Source organism: Myotis yumanensis, unplaced genomic scaffold, assembly GCF_028538775.1.
Source record: "Myotis yumanensis isolate MYYU_CA2020_CCGP unplaced genomic scaffold, mMyoYum1.0.hap1 SCAF_9, whole genome shotgun sequence".
NCBI lineage: Eukaryota > Metazoa > Chordata > Mammalia > Chiroptera > Vespertilionidae > Myotis > Myotis yumanensis.
In genome coordinates this window covers 9,794,738-9,811,521 of record NW_027223760.1, presented here as the reverse complement: position 1 = coordinate 9,811,521, position 16,784 = coordinate 9,794,738, and the positions used below count along the sequence as shown (strand labels likewise).

Below are 16,784 nucleotides of genomic sequence, written 5' to 3'. Positions count from 1 at the left end.
GAATTGAATGAAAAGACCTGGGTCTCATCTTCTGAACACCACATGCTCTTGGGAAAATTGCAGGAGCTGTGAAGTACTTGACCACTGAGGAGCCTTTCAGCTCATGATTAGAAAAAAACGTATGGGTTGGCTTAAGAAATCAAGGCTAAAAATCTAAAGAGATTTTCAAAACTCTGAAGTTGCCATTTCTATGTGTCAAATACATTCAGAAATTTTTATTTTTTTGTTAGGTCAAAATAGTAAGGTTAGAAATAGAAGTAATAGAGTGAACAGCTGTAATTAAGATGTATAGGCTGAAAAAATTAAATTATAAAAAGCAACAATGAGGGGATATCAATCTTCTGACCATTGGTAAAAAATAAACCCAAATGAAACTAACAAACACAAAAAGTGAAGAGCTTCTACAGGTGTGTGATTGTGGACTACTTTATATGTGCTTTTTATGAATCATATTTACAAAAAGATTCATATTAGATAGCAATCCTGAGAAAGAAGAATAAAGTTGGAGGGATCACAATACCAGATATCAAGCTATATTACCAAGCTATAGTTCTCAAAACTGCCTGTACTGGCACAAGAACAGACATTTAGACCAATGGAATAGAATAGAGAGCCCAGAAATTGACCCAAACCATTATGCTTAATTAATATTTGACAAAGGAGGCAAGAGCATACAATGGAGCCAAGACAATTTCTTCAATAAATGGTGTTGGGAAAATTGGATGGATACATGCAAAAAAATGAAACTAGATCACCAACTTACACCATACACAAAAACAAACTCAAAATGGATGAAGGACTTAAATGTAAGACGGGAAACCATAAACATCCTATGAGATTCCATAGGCAGCGAAATAGACATATGTCCAAGCAATATTTTTACCAACACAGCTTCTAGGGCAATGGAGACTAAAGAGAAAATAAACAAATGGGACTACATCAAAATAAAAAGCTTCTGCACAGCAAAAGAAACCATCAACAAAACAACAAGAAAGCCCACTGCATGGGAGAACTTATTTGCCAATGCTATTTCAGATAAGGGTTTAATCTCCAAAATTTACAGGGAACTCATACAACTTAAAAAAAGGAAGATAGATGATCTAAGTAGACACTTTTTAAAAGAGGACATACAGAAGGCTGAGGAACATATGAAAACATGCTCAAAGTCACTAATCATCCAAGAGATGCAAATCAAAACAACAATAAGGTACCATCTCACACCTGTCAGAATGGCTATCATCAACAAATCAACAAACAAAAAGTGCTAGCAAGGATGTGGAGAAAAAGTAACCCTTGTGCACTGCTCATGGGAATGCAGACTGGTGCAGCCACTGTGGAAGACAGTATAGAGTTTCCTCAAAAAGTTAAAAATGGAACTTCCATTTGACCCAGTAATCCCATTTCTAGGACTATATCCCAAGAAACCAGAAACACCAATGAGAAAGGATATATGCACCCCTATGTTCAAAGCAGCACAATTTACAATAGCTAAGATTTGGAAACAACCTAAGTGCCCATCAGCAGATGAGTGGATTAAAAAACTATGGTATCTATACACAATGAAATACTATGCCACTATAAAAAAGAAGGAACTTTTACCATTTGCAACAGCATGGATGGAACTGGAGAGCATTATGCTAAGTGAAATAAGCAGTTGGAGAAAGAAAAATATTACATGATCTCACTCATATGTGGGATATAATGATCAATATAATTTGATGCATAAAAATAGATCCAGAGACAAATGGCAGGTGAGGTGGGGGGGAGGGTTAGAGAGCAACCAAAGGACTTGTATGCATGCATAGTAGCATAACCAATGGACACAGACACTGGGGCGGGGGGCGGGGGCTTGCCCGGGGTGGGAATGGTTGCGGGGGGGGGGGGGGGGTCAATTGGAGAAAAAAAGAGACATATATAAAAGTTAAGATAGTAAAAAAAAAGAGAAAAACTTCAGGTGCAAAAAAAAGTCATATTTATAAAAATAGAAAATATCAAAACATAAATTATTCTAATGATACCATAAAATTTTTTTTCTACCTTTTAATTTGAAAAACCAATTATAGTGGTTTATTTTTTACTAAATTGTTTTCTTTTTCTCTATAGTCATAACATTCTCCTTCTTTTATATATGAACTAGAGTCCTAGTGCACAGATTCTTGCACTGGTGGGGTCCCTTGCACTTGGGGGATGTTAGACTGCCAGTTTCGGCCCAAACCCTGTAGGCCAAGCCAAGAGTCTCTACTGTTTCATGAATCCATGCACCAGGCCTCAAGTGTGCATATAAGATCTTTGGTTAATCTCTTCCTGTCCTGCCCCCTTCCTCCTTCCCTCTGAGATTCATCAGTCTGTTCCATGTTTCCAGCCTGTGCATTGAGTGTCTGCCCCTGGTGGTCAGTGCACATCATAGCTACTGGTCAAATGGTCAAACAGTCGAAAGGCCACTTAAGCTTTTATATAGACTAGAGGCCTGGTGCATAAAAATTCATGCACTTGGCGGGGTCCCTCAGCCTGGTCTGCAACCTCTCACAATCTGGGACCCCTCAGGTAGGGTCCCTAGGCCTGTCCCGAGAGCAGGACCTATTGGGGCTTTCCTTCCCCCTGCTGCAGGCAGCTGGCCCCACCCTGCCGCTGCCACTGCTTGCCATCTGTGCATTGCTGCCCCCCTCCCCTGCCACCGGTGGCCTCCCTCTATAGTTGACAGGCCTGGGGTGCAATAGCTTGGCTGGCCTGGGCCTCCCTCTGCAGGGCAATCACTGGCTGGCCCTGCACACCCGCCACAGAGTCATCGCTGGTGACCTGGGTCTCCCTCTTTCCCTGCGGGGGGCTGTCTGCCTACCTGATCACCCCTAACCACTCGCCTGCCTACCTGATCACCCCTAACCACTTGTCTGCCTACCTGATCACCCCTAACTGCTTGCAGGGAGGCAGGGCCAGCCCTGTGAGCGGCCATCTGCCTACTTGATTGCCCCTAACTGCTGGCCTGCCTACCTGATCACCCCTAACCACTTGCCTGCCAACCTGATCACCCCTAACTGCTTGCTGGGGGGCGGGGCCAGCCCTGCGAGGGGCCATCTGCCTACCTAATTGCCCCAACTGCTGGCCTGCCTAGCTGATCACCCCAAACTACTCTGCCTGCCTGCCTGATTGCCCCTAACCACTTGCTTGGGGGCAGGGCCATTCTGATCTCTGGTCATTCCGGTTGTTATGCTTATGATGGCTGGCCTTTTATTATATAGAACTAGAGGCCCGATGCACAAAAATTTGTGCACGCAGGGGGGGAGGGGGGGATCCCCCAGCCCGGCCTGTGCCCTCTCGCAGTCTGGGACCCCTCGGGAGATAACGACCTGCTGGCTTAGGCCTGCTCCTGGGTGGCAGAGAGCAGGCCCAATCCCTAGGTGCAGCCCCTGGTGGGGCTCAGAGCAGGGCCGATTGGGGAGTTGGGGCGCCGCCCCGTCATGCACAGAGCAGGGAGGATTGGGAGGTTGTGATGCCACCCTCAGTCACGCTCAGGGTAGGGCCAATTGGGGGGTTGGGGCACTGCCCCCTGTCACACTCAAGGCAGGGTCGATGGGGAGGTTGCGGCTCCAACCCCTGTCATGCACAGAGCAGGGCCGATCAGCAGGTTGGGGCGCTGCCCCCTGTCACTCACAGAGCAGGGCCCATCAGGGGGGTTGGGGCTCCGTACCCTGTCACACATAGAGCAGGGTCGGTAAGGGGGTTGGGGAGCTCCCCCCTGTCACGCACAGAGCAGGGCCAATCAGGGGGTTGAGGAGCTCCCCCCTGTCACTCACAGAGTAGGGCCGATAGGGGAGCTGGGGCACCATCCCCGTCACACACAGAGCAGGGCAGATCAGGGGGTTGGGGCGCTGCACCCTGTCACACTCAGGGCAGGGCCAATGAGGAGGTTATGGCTCTACGCTGTCACACACAGAGCAAGGCCCATGGAGGGGGGTTGGGGCGCCACCCTCTATCACCCACAGAGCAGGGCCTATCAGGGGGTTGGGGTGCCGCCACTGTCACACTCAGGGCAGGGCCGATGAAGAGGTTATGGCTCTACCCTGTCACACACAGAGCAGGGCCCGTGGGGGGGGGTGGTTGGGGCGCCGCACCCTGTCACACACAGAGCCGCAGGACAATCAGGGGATTGGGGAGCTCCCCCCTATCAGGCACAGAGCAGAGCTGGTCAGGGGCTTGGGGCGCCTTCCCCTGTCATGAACAGAGCAGGGAGGATAGGGAGGTTGTGGCCCTGCCCCCCTGTCACTCATGGAGCCGCAGGGCTATCAGGGGGTTTGGGCGCTGCCCTCTGTCACGCTGATCCCGGTGCCGGGAGGCATATTACCCTTTTACTATATAGGATAGAAGTCTGGTGCACGGGTGGGGGCCAGCTGGTTTGCCCTGAAGGGTGTCCTGGATCAGGGTGGGGGTCCCCACTGGGGTGCCTGGCCAGTATGGGTGAGGGGCTGAGGGCTGTTTTCCGGAAGCGGTTGACTGAAGCTCGCAACTGCTCCTTTTTTCTTTTTTTTTTTTATTCTGGGCCAGCTTTAGCTTTGAGGCCTTGCTGCTGAAAACATCGATACAATGTTGCCGTCTGGCTGGCTCAAGCCCGGCTGAATGAAAGCCGGTTTCTGGGGTTTTGTTTAGCTTTTTATTTGCAACATAGTACATAGTTGCTTAGAGTTGCAGCTGAGAGGCCGGCAGCGGCAGGTGGGGAATGTTGGAGTTCGCTGTCACTGGAGCAAACAAGCCTGCCTGCTTGCTTCAGTGCATGGCTGCCAGCCACCATCTTGGCTGACAGTTAATTTGCATAAGGATATGCTGATTAGCCAATGGGAAGGGTAGCGGTCGTACGCTAATTACCATGTTTCTCTTTTATTAGTGTAGATGGTAATTGAGGTAGTACATGAAGCCTAATAAGCCTTTTTAAATGTTCATCTAAGCAAGAAAAATCAAATCTGTCATGTTGACTACTTTTTAAAAAATATTTTAATGTTTTGAAGTGGATATGCATTCCAAAGATGACAACAGATTGTGCCTTTTCAATAGTTTTGCCTGGCCATACTTCTGCTTCAATGTATGCACTTCTGTTACCTGCTTTAAATCTATTCAAGTTCCTCAAAAGTTTTAAGTTCCTAAAAGAAAATTGTTTTGTAGGAAATGAAAAATCAGTATCAACATTCATTCCTTAGGTATCCCTTTACATGTGTTGGTGTTACTGTCATATAAGATGTTTTTAATGCCTGGCTTCTTGAAGTTGTTTTGTGAGAGAGGTACACATCTCTTTAATAATTTTGGAAAACTTAAAATATATTAAGAAGAAACTTCATGTTTAAAATGACTTCAAAATAGAGTGAACTTTTTAAAATTGAGTACAAATTACATCATGGAGAAATTGAAGGCAGACCCATTGAGTGGTCTCTACCACCATTTGGAAGATTTATTTTAGATCTAAATAAGCTGTGCTTTACACTTCAAAGTTAGCTAGGTTATCTTTTTCATCTTAGTTCCTCTGTCCAAGTTTTTTCTTCCCATGAGAATAAATGAAAGAAAATTAGGGCCACGAGGCTCCCTACTGCTTAGAGTTTTAATTCACTACACTTTTCAGATATAAATACTTTCTTGGTTTAATGACAAAAGTAGCTGCTTTTTCCCTGCCTTCGCACCACCAGATAAGTCACTAGTGAGAGAAATGAGACCAACAGCTATTACAGCCCTAGAGAACTGACAAAGCATTTTCAAACTTGAGATAGACACCGAGGAGTTGGGCGCATTTCAGTAGAAGAAGGCTCCTCCCGTCCCTAAGAAACATGTTCACCTGGTGGGTAAAACAATACAGCTCCCTTTAATTTGTTGAAATTAATGGAAATGTCGTCTAACACGAACTTCCAATGATTCATATACAAGCCAGATTTTTTCTTAAAGTCTATTTTCCCACTTCTGATCACTTAGTAATATATATTGAGCTCAAGATATTTTACTAGGGTCGGATAAACTAAAAATATATGCAGTGTAATAATTTTTTTAAATTTCCCTACATGCTTACTTTATGCTGTATTTAAAACACCTCATGACTCTAAATTGAAAATTCATCAAGGTTTCCCAAAAACTCAGGTTGATTTTTAGCACTTAGTTTGGCCTCATTCTCCTCAAATATTATTAACTCTCAGATAATATTAAATTCACTGATGTGTGTTTTCAGATATTAAAATCAATAACTTGTTCTGTGATTTCAGATTTATGATCCTCCTATTTCATAAATATGTTTAAGTAAATTTTGTTCTATGCTATAGCCTGAAAGGTTATCTGATAATGTTTAATGTATTTACTTATATGAAACTTATTTAAAAATAGGTATCCAGCTTTTTAAAAAAGCATTGATACTTTTGTGCAGAAAAATTTGCTTAATAATTCTAGAAAGTTTTGCTGTATTGCATAAAATGAAGTTGCCAAATTCTGATTTGTTTCACAATCACTCAGGATCACCATTCAGGAGGGACTTTTTTTTTCTTAGAAGCATAAAAGCAACCTTATTAGAAAGTAGGTACATTTGAAACGATCTTTAAAAATTTAGGCTTAAGTCCTCAATAATGTACATTTCCTAGTTCATTAATGCAGAAATACCACACATAGATTTTAATCTTGGAGTTAATAATAAAAGCAATTTTCACTAAAAATATAAAAACTGTAATGGTAGAATCATGATATTGCATTTAGCTCTCCCACAAAAAGTCACTTTATTACTTTCCTTTGACACTTATTTTCATTCTGGGATTAATTTTACTATATAAGGGCTCCTTAACTATTCTATTAAAATTTCTATTCAGAAGCAATAATATCTAAGAGTGAATAATAGTCATGTAAATCATTATTTCACATTAATGTAAAAGATTTTTAAGTTCTTATGAATTCTGCTGACATGCACAATTGTGAAAAGGTTATCTCTGTTCTACAGTGATATGCGCTGGAACAAAGGCACCATTCTAAAGGCATCAGTGGAGTACATCAAGTGGCTACAAAAAGAACAACAGAGAGCGCGGGAATTAGAGCACAGGCAGAAGGAACTGGAGCAGGCGAACAGGCGGCTTCTGCTCAGGATTCAGGTTGTTATAAGAATGTTGCCACAAACCACGCAGCTGAACTCTGACTGACTTGTCATCGTTTTTATTCATTGGTCTCATTTATTTTTTTCTTATTAATAATTATTTTTTCCTTCTGGAGGATAACTTTATTGTCTTTTAGAAGTTCATGAATTGGGTTGTTTCAGTTAGGTTTTGATTAGAAATCTGGGGTTGAGAAGACTTTAAGAAAATAGAATGAATGACAACTAATTACAAAATGCAGAACATAGAATGAACTTTATAAATGCACATGATATTATTTCAGCCAAATAATAATAATGAAGTAGAACATGTGCTTCTCTACATAATACTGGATAGTATATTCTTCCTTCCCCTTTTTAAGTCTTTAGTAACCCTACTATGGATTCTATTCCCTCAAGCCATTATTGGGCAGGTTTTATATTGTCAGTCCTCATCTGTTCATGTGACACAAAACATTAAAGTATGGGTTTTTATAACTCTCAAGTTGTTTTTTTTAATGAGTATGCTTATAGCCAGGTAAACCATTTACTTTGTTTCCATGGAACTGTAATATAGTGAGAAATTAATCTGGAAAAATAAATGGAATCCCTAGAGGGTTTGGCTCAATGGTTAGAGCATCAGCCCACGAACTGAAGGGTCATGGGTTTGATTCTGGTGAAGGGCACATACCTCGGTTGCAGGCTCAGTCCCCAGCCCGGTCAGGGTGTGTGTGGGAGACAACCAATTGATGTCTCTCACATCGATGTTTCTCTGTCTCTGTCTCTTCCCCTCCCTCTCCACTCTCTCTAAAAATCAATGGAAAAATATCCTCGGGTGATGACTAACAAAATAAAAAAGTGAAGCTTTTCTATTCGCTTTAAATGTAGTCTGAGGCCCTATGGGACCATAGTGTATTCCCTTATAGAAGAAGGGGAGGGGAATTTTTTTAAAATCTGCATATTTTTGAGGGTTATTTTTTTAGTCAATAGAAATACAGCAAATTCTATTATTTGCAAGAATGTTTATAATTTACATTACTCTTCATTTTGAATACTTGTTAATATTTTGGTTCTATTATTTATTATGTAGAGTTGAGTCCACTTTCTTTTTAAAAATATATATATTTTTATTGATTTCAGAGAGGAAGGGAAATAGAGAGAGATAGAAACATCAATGATGAGGGAGAATCATTGACTGGCTGCCTCCCACATGTCCCCACTGGAGATCGAGCCTGCAATCCGGGCATGTGTCCTTGATCGGAATCAAATCCGGGACCCTTCAGTCTGCGGGCGGATGCTCTATCCACTGAGCCAAACCAGCTAAGGCTTGAGTTAAGTCCACTTTCAAAGTCATTATTTAATCCTTCTTGTTTGAAATTGCAGGAACTAGAAATACAGGCTCGTGCTCATGGCCTTCCATCCCTGGCTTCACTTGGCACAATTGATATGGATGCTCATGTCAACACACAGACCCCTCTTGAGCAGAATTCAGTAGACTACTGCCAACGGTCGACTCAGTTGCAGGGACTAAGCCCTGAGCTCTGTGACCAAGCTTTGTCCTTCTCCGATCCTTTGTCACACTTCACAGATCTGTCATTCAGTGCTGCTTCAAAAGAGGAACAAAGATTGGATGACATGCTACTGGACACCTTATCTCCTTTTGGGACAGACCCTCTACTATCTGCCACTTCCCCTGAAGTTTCCAAAGAGAGCAGTAGGAGGAGCAGTCTCAGCTCAGATGATGGCGATGAATTATAACAAAATACATACACTCAATTAATCAACCAGGAAACAATTCCATGCTGATGAAATGCAATTATGTTCTTTGTTTCATATATTGCTTTGGCTCCACTTTTCTGAAAGGACTACCTTGTTCATGAAAAACCGATGGAGGAAATCACAACAATATAATGAACTTACAGAAAGAAGACACACGGTGCTGAAGAATGATTGAGGGCTAAAAAAGATTTTTTCCTTGTTGATTACAGAGTCCAATGTGCTTAACTTTTATTTTCTGGAAATAGCTCTCTACTTGACACACTAGCAGACGGCAAAGAGTAAACCTCAGAAATACACACACATTTTCTTAGTTACTCACTAATATCTCCTTCCTTTTTAACTCTTAGGACAGTTTTCAAGAATCATGATCAATAGATACGGTAGTTTATTGCCTTTCTCCACTGTCTGGTTAAAAGACAGATTATCTATCACTCATAATTGAAAAGTGAATCTACAATAAACCTTAGAATTTTCTACAATAAAATACAAATACTTATTTAAAAATTGTTTCTAAAAGTGTATGCTACTTTTTTTAGTCTGTTTAACTGCACAAATTCTAAAAGTATCTTTTCATATTTATGGAGACACTCCCTGTTCAGAAAAAGGAACACATTGAATACCTTCCTCAAGAATATAGATTCGAATTTTTGTCCCTTCGCAAGACATACCCCAACATACATGTACACAATGCAGGTAGTATGTGTTTTTTCTTCACTTTTCTGCTTTACTATTTTGCATAAAAAAATCACATTCCAATTTTTTTTCATCAAGAAGAGACATTGGATAATCTATTCAGCAAATGAACTTTAAAAAGGGTTCTGCTCCTATGACAATTTTTCAGGTATTTACAATTTATCACTATGTCCAGTATGGAATGTAAAATAATTAGTTGTTGATACAGTTTTGCTTCAAATTAACAAAATATTGAAAATTGGGTTGCCAAGTAACAAAATAATTTGTAAAACAGAAACTCATACATTCAGCTCTGAGCTAAAGTTCTATTCTCATAGAACTTACAGTGCTCTATGATTTTTGCTAGCTTTGTTATTATTTGTTAAGAATATTTATATTTATGATGTTTTAATCAAATTTTTCTCTCTTGAGTTTGTTTTAGGATTGAGAACTGACTGACCAAATACATTGTTCTATGTTGCACCTCTGTGAGTGCTCATCTGATCAATGAGTATTTATTGAGCAATACTCAAAAGTCCCGTGAAAATGTACAACAGATAAGAAGATGATACGGTCTTACCCCTCATGGAGTTAAAAGACAACATGAGAAACAACCAAAAAAAGATAAACAACATATAGAATTAAAGCCCGCATGGAACAATATAGGGTAAAAATTACCAAGAGTCAGAAAAATGAAAATGTATGAAGTTTGGAGAATCACAAAAGTCTATGGGAAGAACATAATTCAACTTCTTTTAAAAATATAAATTGAGTGAAGGTAGAGCAATGATATTAACCAAATGATAAAAATGAAAATAAGTGGAAGTATCCCAATGGGACATTATTAGAAGTGGAACATTTATCTGGCCACCCTAGAAGATGCTTGTTGGGGAGTTCTGAAAAGTAATATTATCAACAGGTTGTGAAGCCCTTGAAAACTAGGATGAAATGACATAGTAGAAATCTAATATTTTATTAGGAGGTAGAAGTCTAAAAATTAAAACGCTTTGGCATATTACTAACATGATTGAGATATAATCTTTCATGCATATTAACTTGGTGATAAATTTTTCAAAGAGTACTTTAAGTATTACTCATATGGAAAATATACATCATCACAAAATTTGAGACTAATGGTGATGAAAGAGGGAAAGCATTACATCCTTATGGTATAATAATTATCTCAGGCTTAGTTTATAACATTAGCTTGAAGATTGGATAATTAATTTTCATTGACATGGAAAAATAATTCTTAATTTATAGGAACAGGCATTAAAGCCAGATAGATAAATTCACCTATAATATGCCATGTGAAAGAAAGCAATAAGATAAGATATACTTCCTCAAGAATATCTAGGAGAAGATTATATACTTTTAACTTTATGACAAAATTAGACTTTTCTACCTGCAGTGATAATTTAACATTGAAAATTATAGAGAAGCAAAATGTTTTTGGGTCAATGGAAAACATATCATCCATAGATCGAGGCTAATTTTTGTTCTCATATTATCCATTATTATCTTTTCTTCATAGTCTGAAAAGAATTGCATGGATGATGTCATTACTCCATTATCATGTTTCCACTCAAAATACTATACTACCTAGACCTGAAATCCATTTCTTATATCTTAGCTAATTGTAATAACTTGACACCAGATGGTAGAGTCTGGACAAAAGAGATCTGGAAACAGAATCAATATTTGCTGCTACTTGCAGATTATAATAGCTATTAGGAGATTATAAAATGGCTAATGATTTTTTAAAGATTGAGTAAGAGTGGTTCTGTGTCACAAGTTATAGACCTTCTCTCCAGAAAAATACAGAATTGTATATACAGTCAAAAATATGCATGCACAAAGTAGTTTTAGCGTGGCCATTGTTGCTCAGTGGTTAAGTGTCTACCTATAAACCAAGAGGTCACAGCTTGATTACAGGTCAGGGTACATGCCTGGTTTGCGGGCTCGAGCCCTGGGAGAGTTTGGGGGGAGAGGGCATGCAAGAGGCAGCCAATCAATGATTCTCTATCATCATTGATGTTTCTATCTCTCTTTCCCTCTCTCTGAAATCAATAAAAAACATATTTAAAAAAAGAGAGATTTCAAGGACCCCCTACATATCTCCATGGATCCCAGGTGAAAAATTCCTGCATCAGGTCTGTTACTTTAATATATAGCATGTAGCTATGTATCCATCAAGAGCTGAGTACACAGTTAATGTTACATATAATAATGGAGGGAGGAGCCCTAGTTATCTGAATATCATCATCCCAACATCAGTAACTATGAGGTTTCACAGGGAAGTAAAAGTGTACCAAACACTAGACCATCAACTAAGGGAGGTGCTCACTTAGAAAACAGTCCCCTTTCAAACACCCTGTTATGTATGTGTGACTCCTGCTATATATTTATGTTAAATATTTATGGGTCAGTTTCTCTGACTACGGGATGTTGCAAACATCTGACAATATCATTTGAAATGGGTAAAAGTAAAAATTATGAAAATCCTAAAGTAAAATTATTTGAGTAGATAAGAATCATGAATGAACCTTTGGAAAATTGTCTATAATATTTTTGCAGAAATTAGACTTATCTTAACATTGAAAGAGTAATATTGTTCATCAAACAATTTTATCACAAAAAGCATTAGCTAACACTGGATTATTAATACACAATCAAGCCTGTTCATTCAAAGAGTTAATGCATGTATACAATATCATGTCATCTGTGAATAATGACAGTTTTACTTCCTCCTTGGCAGTTTGGATATTTTATATATTTTCTTCTTGTCTGATCATTGAGGCTAGTAGTTCGGGTACTATATTAAATAATAGTGGTGAGAGCGGACATCCCTAAATTGTTCCTGTTCTTAGGGAAAATGGTTTTAGTTTTTGCCCATTGAGTATGATGTTGGCTGTTGGTTTGTCATATATGTCCTTTATTATGTTGAGGTATGCTCCCTCTATTCCCACTTTGCTGAGAGTTTTTATCAAAAAAGAGTGTTGGCTTTTGTTGAATACCTTTTCTCTGTCAATTGATATGATCATATGATTTTTGTCTTCCAATTTGTTTATGTGATGTATCACATTTATTGATTTGTGAAAGGGGGTGGAGGGAAGAGATTGACTGGGGAACTTATATCCATATGTGCATAGCCCATGGACAGAGACAATAGTGTGGCAAAGGCTTGGGAGGGCAGGTGCAGGGAGGAGGGGGGTTAATGGGGAAAAGAAACACAAAATAAACAATAAAGATAACTTTTTAAAAAAGAACTAATGCATAATTGCAATGAAAGTTAAAACTTTTTGAAAAATAAGATTAATTTTGTTTCTATTATTTTTAATTGCCTTTGAATGATAATGTCCTATCCAATCTAGTTCTCTATTTATTCTAAAATATTGGCCACCTTTTCATAGATTTAAACAAAGCAACCTTCCTAACTCCCAATGATATTAACAAGGGCCTCTTATGAAATGATATAGACATTCGTAATTTCTATTTTGTTCTTTCTTCTCAAACTTTTTGTTTAGCTGAAGAAGAATATATTAAAAGACCACATTTCCTCAGTTTGCAGATATGATATCAGTGATTATAACCTTTTTATGTGGTAGAAAACCTCTAAATAATAAATAGTGAGATGAGCTGAGGATATTGATAAATAGACTTCCTCCTCCTTTTTAAACTCATTTTCCACTCAGATAACTGTAAACAAAATATCTAATAGCTCCTGCTTAAAAAAATTAGACACAATGAGTTTCTTCATTTGGTACGCTCACTTACCTTTATGTGGGGGAGCAGTTAGACTTCACAATGAAATAAAGAATGTATTCTTCCTCTGTTTTGATAGATTGAGTCATATTGGCATTTTCTTATACTTCAAGGTATTATGAAAATACTTTTTACTGTTCTCATATTGTGTAATTTTAACATTTAAATAAATTAATGTTATAACTAAATGTTTCAATGTTTTTACAATATCTTTAGGCTGATATTTACTGACCTTTTAATACCTAAGATGTAGATGAAAACTGGAATGCATTAGTCATTTTGCTATGCTATGAGCACTAGATCAACTATCTGTGTTTCTTGACATCACCTGAAGGATTGAGTTTTATTTCAGTATTGATAATGGCACAGCCTGTATATGCTACACGAAATTATATTATTTGCCCCTCCAGTGCCCTGCATGTTGACAAGTATAAGATGTCAATCTGAGTTAGTGCAAGTTACACATACAGAGATTTTATTATATTTGCTTAATACATACTGACCACATTCAGAGTGTTGCTGACCTAATATGTCATATGACCTTCCTGTAATCATTATTCATTACATACACTCATATTTTATCATTTGCATGATTTTAATTTTTAAACAAAGAAATTACTTAAAATTATGAAAGTAGTCTAAATTTTTTTCTGTTCTTTTTCCCCCTGAGGTTCATAGAGAATTTGAGCATATAAGAGACTATTGGAAAATAGTTATTTTGTTTAAAAAGAAATCTCCCACTGGATTCAACCTATTTAATGATGAAAAACTATCTGCTGCTTTATAAATAAAAGGGAACTTTTTATCTTCTTGTAAAAGGATTTGTGCATGTAATTCTAAATATACAAATTATTTCTATTATGTTTTTATTGATGAAATCCTCACTGAAATGTATTTTTTCTGCATTTATCCAGCCAGCTTCAAGAATATATTTAAAGACTTTTGTTTTTGCAATGGTACCGCTCCCATTCTTGCACTACCATTTTATTTTTAAAATTTTGTGTTTTCAATTTTTCTTTTTCCAGAGAAATAAATTTTGTGTGTTATTTAAAGCTGGTGGTTATATATAACAAACAAAATAGAAACTTTGCAAAGTAAAGGGAAGACTTTGTTGAAGAATTATGTAATTTGGAAGCTAATATTATATTATCCTTTAATACTTTACTTCTAAAGTTTAAAAGCTAAGTAAATTCAAAGATCTTATCTAATCACATTGCAGTGTTTACAGTATACAAGGCTAAAATTAATTCATTTATTTAATCTTAATAATAACAATGCAGTTTAAAATCTTCTACTTTAATACCATATTATACATATGAAGAACTGAAATAATACTCTTATGATTTAAATCTAACATTGGTTAGATGAAGATAACTAACATTGTTAGTGTAATAGGACTATAGAATTTGTAATTATTGCTATTTTTCCTTTTTAATAACACAGTAACTGGTCTTACTTTCTGAGAAAATGAAGAACACTGGTGTAATCTAATACATACATGAATCATTATACATATACTTTTAAAAATGTACCAATGTACCAACATTTTCTTTGCTTATATTAAATGAAAGCATAAAATTATCAAATGTTTAGCATATTTTTTTATTCTCCCTTTGTATATAGATGGTACTAGGAAGCACAGAATGTTGGTTAATTATCTGAAAGGACACTTAACAGCCATGAGACTTCCCAATTGACAACTGCTCACTACAGAGCCCATGATGAAAATGATGATCCAATACTTCCCTACTCATGAAATAATTGTTATATTAGCTAATATGCTATCTTGCCATCTGCTTCTCCATGCTGTTATGGTTTTTATTTTTGAAAAAAATATTTGTTAAAATGTTGCAAAGCTTCTAACAGCTATAATAATAGCAGCAAAAACATGAAGAAACTCCACAAAATGTTTTAATATACTAAGTGGTCCCCAGACAATCTAGGATAAATAGCATGCTGTATTTTAATATGTAAAACACTTTAAGTTGCTAATTGGTATTGACTAGACATATCCCTTGATAATAAAATTAATAAGAATTTCAGTTAAATGTTAAGACAATAGTATGTAATATGATGTTTATGATTTTTTTCTACATATTTGTGTCAAAATTAGTAAAACAGCACAGATTTGAGTTGACTATAAAAGATGATATTCTATGTGAAATGTAGGTTCATTTTTTAAAGTTATGCATGTTTTTCTTAAGGCATTGTTAGTGCCAAAAATACTAATTAATAAAGAAATTTTTCTGTGGAAATGAATAACCAATCTAATACAGGTAAAAAAAGTCAGGGTGATTTTTTACATTCTATAGACCGAAATGTTGGATGGCTGGAAAAAAAATTATCGTATGTGTATGTACATGTATGGTGTATGTACATGTATGGTGTATTTGCGGATAGACATGTGTCCTTATGGGAACTTATAAAATGTTTTCTTATCTCTTGCTATTAGAAAGGACTCTACACATAAAACTATTTTATTCTTTGCTTGAACATATATCTAGGCAGTATTTGGAGCTATCCTCAAATCAGTTCAATTAGAAACCTACCTATACACACATACACACACACCTTACATTGAGTTTAGTTAAAAACATCGAAAAGATGAAAATTCTAACAGGTTTTAATATTTTGTTAAAGTAAGTGACTTATACAAGCTATTTAGATAGAACACAAGTATTGATTTTATTGACCATCAGAAGAAATATTAAAACCAACCTGAAATGTTATTTTTGTTATCACCTGCAGAGTTCTAGCTATGGGTGGTTAAGTAAGTAAATAAAATATAGCATATTGGTTAAGTAATGGATAGCCATCAGGTTATATAAATGTCTGTTTCATTAATTGGTGCCATCAGGCAAGAATACAACTATCTAGTTCAGTGGTTCTCAACCTTCTGACCCTTTAAATACAGTTCCTCATGTTGTGACCCAACCATAAAATTATTTTCATTGCTACTTCATAACTGTAATGTTGCTACTGTTATGAATCATAATGTAAATATCTGATATGCAGGATGGTCTTAATCGACCCCTGTGAAAGGGTCGTTCGACAGCCAAAAGGGTGGCGACCCACAGGTTGAGAACCCCTGATCTAGATGGTGGTGATTTTGATAGAATAGACCACATTATGGTTAAGTATATAATCATGTAATAAGTAAAAGATGCCCACAGGCTATTGTTCCTAGCATGGATTAAAATTTACATATTGCTTCTCCTATGTCAAAACATCTGGTGCCTGCAAATGCTAACATTTTGCTAAAATGTTTCAGAAGCCTGCAGAAGTGGATTGGAAACACTGCATGTAAATCATACAAGCATTATCATGGAATAAGAGCTATCTTCCAAAAATTAAATTGATGCAGGCAATAGTGTAGTCAAGATTATATTTATTTGCTTACACAAATGAAAGCTGATGCTGTGGATATCTGTGGAGAAACATGATGTTTGAGCTATATGATTATCTCTTCCAAAACACTTATTTTGTACTAAAG

The 16,784-nt window shown here is 37.4% G+C and overlaps 1 protein-coding gene across 3 annotated transcripts in view; it reads left to right on the top strand.

Annotated features, from left to right (window-relative positions):
- The window catches only part of TFEC (transcription factor EC), a 77,896-nt gene extending 68,563 nt beyond the window's left edge, over window positions 1–9,333 (top strand). For all 3 annotated transcript variants that reach the window (XM_070424965.1, XM_070424967.1, XM_070424966.1), the window contains exons 6-7: window positions 6,950–7,097; window positions 8,459–9,333. In XM_070424965.1, coding sequence (XP_070281066.1) covers window positions 6,950–7,097; window positions 8,459–8,833 — 523 coding nt within the window. In that variant the 3' untranslated portion in view covers window positions 8,834–9,333. The remainder of the gene's footprint in view (window positions 1–6,949; window positions 7,098–8,458) is intronic.
- The last annotated feature ends 7,451 nt before the right edge of the window (window positions 9,334–16,784 follow it).